Below are 3,713 nucleotides of genomic sequence, written 5' to 3' on the forward strand. Positions count from 1 at the left end.
CCCTCGTAGGGTGCCTTTTTTTGGAAAATTTGGGGAAAAAGTAGAAAATTTTGGAATTTCAGTCCCATTCAGGGTAACTTTTTTCGCAAATTTCGAGTCCCACGTAGGGTCCATTTTTCGAACCTCAGCGGAGCACCCCCGTCGGTCGACAAGGGTAGTACCCCCCCCCCGGGGTCCCGGGTATAATGTACTGTATGTAGTAGATTTTGTCAATGAAAATGTTAAAGATGACCTTTCAATTGAAAAGAACACCAGGAAATATTTGAGGTTTCAACGTTTTGGGAATTTAGAACATGTCACATAGTAGCATTTCCAAAGTTGGAAAACTTGACATTTCCATTCCTCAAGAAATCCCCAAAAAGATGAATTTTAAAACATAAAATAAGACCAGGAAATTTGATATTTTAAATTTTGGAAATTTAGAAAATGTCACACAATGAGCTTTCCAATTTTGCAAAATTTGATATTTCCATTCCTCAAGAAATCCCCAAAAAGATGAATTTTAAAACATAAGAAAAGACCAGGAAATTTGACATTTTAAATTTTGGAAATTTAGAAAATGTCACACAATGAGCTTTCCAATTTTGGAAAATTTGACATTTCCATATGTTCATAAAGTTCCAAAAATCTGGAACTTCCAGACATTTTTAGGAATTTTTTGGGATTTCAAATGTATTGGAAATTTGACTTTTCGTCCAGTGAAATCGTCCGCATAACCCGACCAATCTGCGTCATGATCTCCTTCGTATCCTTTTGCTCTCTCTTCTCGGGTGGTTGCAGTTGAACGTATATGATATTTCAGTTTTAGAAAAATTTATTTGCTGAGTTTGACATTCATTTTCATAAACTCTCATAATGTAGTCCATGTATAAATTATACAAAAGTGGGGATTCGGGACCACCTTGACGTACCAGTTAAGATTTCAAATGAGTCATCGGGAGTTTCAGACAAGGACGTTGTAGTGTAGGAGTAAACAGCTTGAAAAATATCAAAAAGTTTGGTTGATCGGTTGGGTTTGAAGCGTTGAGATATCGATTTAATCAACCAATCTTTGATAACGTGATCGAAGGCTGAGCTGAGGTCGACAAATAAGACGTATACCGCCCGCCTTTCTAACGGAGTCAGTTATTTGTTAGATTCGTTTGGTTATATAGATACCATCAGATGTTCCTCTCCCGAGCGAAATCCTTATTGCTGGTCCACTAGCGTTTTATCGTACCACGATTTGATTCTGTTTATAATTACTATCACGAGAATCTTACATAGGACTTAGCCGACTTGTAACGCTCTATAGGTTTTAGGGTCAGATGGACTTCCCTTTGAGGCTCCTTTCCATAGCGCAACTTGTTTGGAGTGTGTCGGAATTCGGAATTGTCTGTGATTCCCAAATATCATTGAGAAGATAATGGACTTCATTTAGGAGTTCGACAGAGTCGGTGGCGTATTTGAAAAATTCGGAAGGGGCATCTGTTGACGCCTTTCCGTTTTTCATCGATTTCAGCACTTTCTTTATTTTCTCGGGTGTCGGTGGATTTTGGTTGATATCGTCTTCATTGTCCTGAAGCATTTCAATGAAGAATGGGGCAGAATCGAGTTCATTCGGAATTTCAGTCTGATCGTTAAGCTTCGTGGTGAAGTGATCATAAAAATAGTTTCTGAGTTTTTCGGAGTCACATTTGTTTTTCCTTCGAACGTTTTGGAACGAAGAACTGACATTTTTAATTTTTCTGAACAGTTCCTCAGTTTCTCTACTAGTTGAGTGCTGGTTTATCGTCTCGGCTTCGCGTCTTAGCTTTTCGTTACGTAGGTATTTCACCCAATTCTTTATCTTCCTGGTAGCTTTCTTGAATTATTGAGTACCTTTCAAAAGAGCCATTCCGTTTTCAAGAAGTCTATTGAAGCAATTATCGTCTTTGAAGTCCTCTTTGGATTCGTCACGTTTTTGTTTCAGTGGAAGCGTTTCGAATAGCGCTTCGTCGTGCAAACGTCATGATTATTACTTCTCTCATTTGATCGAAATTCAATCCCACAATCCTTTTCGTCTTAATTCAAAAGTCGTGAAAGTTATGACTTGTTCTTTGTAATTGAATGTAATTTGCGTGCAAGCGTAATAAACGCAAAGGGTGATGGGATTGAATTTCAGTCAAACATAAAAATCAATGTCTATTTTTAGATTCGCGACGGTATGCTATGCAGCTGAAGAAAGCAAGTTAATTAAGTTTGTTGATCTAGTGGAGGTATCGGCTGAATCATCTTTATTCATTCGTAGTTTTGCGTCTAGGTTATCGTTCACGGACTTGATGATCTTTGAGTTTAGCGAGGTCAACACGTTGTATCGGAGGTTTGGGATTGTTGCAGAATCTCTTTCGACTTTTCTTTGAGGCGGACTTTACTTCCCCACGGAACATTTAGCTAAAGATGTCCTTTGTGTCGCTCTTATGATCATTATCTATCAATTATAGCAATTATCTCGTTTTACATTCTCAAAGCAATTATCTTTTATACAAATCCCTAGACGTTTGTATTTCTTTTGTAGTATAGTCACTAGCTCATTGTTTCTAGTTTTTTCTAATGACAGAATTTTCACTGTATATTTTTTGATCGCTCTGTATGAAATTAGTTCAACAGTGCGAGTTATGACAAGAAGACAGAATGGACGAGATGAATATTTTTGTCTGAAGTCAATGGCTCACCTTTGAATTCAATACTTTACAATAACTCACACTGTTGAATTAATTTTATACAGAGCGATAAAAAAATATCAAGTAAAAATTCTGACATTAGAAAAAACGAAATACAATGAGCTACTGACTATACTATTCAAAGGAAGTCCTTCAAGCCACCCCAGAACACAAACGTGCTTCAAATACCTCAATTGAATTTGAAGACACAATCACTCGAGCTCTAGGTGTCAAGTGGGATTTAAAGGAAGATTGTTTTCTCTACAACGTCAACGCCGATCCCAAACCTACTAACTACCCTCACAAAGAGACTGATCTTGAAAAAAGTATCAATAGTATTTGATCCTCTGGCCTTCCTAGCACCATTCACACTCAAAGCAAAACTGATCCTTCAAGATTTATGGCGTATGAAAGTCCAATGGGATGAACTACTAGATGCCAAGACAAACGAAGTTTGGACACAATGGCTAAAGGAGTTGTCACAACTATCAAAATCAGTCCGCATCTCCAGAAGTCTTGATCTCATCCCTGAATCATCTCAACTTGTTCAGCTACATGTTTTCTGCGATGCTTCAGAAAGAGCCTTCGCTGCAACTGCCTACATACGAGTCGAAGAATGCGGCGCTACTCGTGTTCACATCATTATGGCAAAGGCCAGAGTTGCACCAATAAAACAAATATCTTTACCACACCTCGAACTTCAAGGAGCAGTGATGGTGATGTGAATCAAAGAAACGATCAACAAAGAATTCGACCACGACTTCGAGCAGACCATCTTCTGGACTGACTCGACGCTTAACCTGCAATGAATCAACAATAAGGAGAGAAGGTTCAGAACATTGGTGGCCAACCGTATTTCTGAAATACGGGAGCATTCTGAAGTATCCCAACGGAAGTTTGTTCCCGGAAAGACAAACCCATCCGACTTAGCTACAAGAGAGGAAGGGTTGAAAGCAGTAGAAGACGATGTATAGCTCAACAGTCCAGCGTACCTTAGGCTACCTGAATCGGAATGGCCATCAATCCCGAAGA

The 3,713-nt window shown here is 38.6% G+C and overlaps 1 protein-coding gene across 1 annotated transcript; it reads left to right on the forward strand.

Annotated features, from left to right (window-relative positions):
• Nucleotides 1–3,088: 3,088 nt before the first annotated feature.
• Nucleotides 3,089–3,406, forward strand: LOC136800416 (uncharacterized). The gene has a single exon (XM_067057074.1). The coding sequence runs from the start codon at nt 3,089–3,091 to the stop codon at nt 3,404–3,406; it is 318 nt and encodes a 105-aa protein (XP_066913175.1).
• The last annotated feature ends 307 nt before the right edge of the window (nt 3,407–3,713 follow it).

The sequence above is a fragment of the Clytia hemisphaerica genome, unplaced genomic scaffold (genome assembly GCF_902728285.1).
Source record: "Clytia hemisphaerica strain Z4C2 unplaced genomic scaffold, Clytia hemisphaerica genome assembly, whole genome shotgun sequence".
Lineage (NCBI taxonomy): Eukaryota > Metazoa > Cnidaria > Hydrozoa > Leptothecata > Clytiidae > Clytia > Clytia hemisphaerica.

What these genes read in the sequence shown, in the direction of transcription:
- LOC136800416 (XM_067057074.1), top strand. Translation starts at nt 3,089, where the DNA reads ATGAAAGTCCAATGGGATGAACTACTAGATGCCAAGACAAACGAAGTT.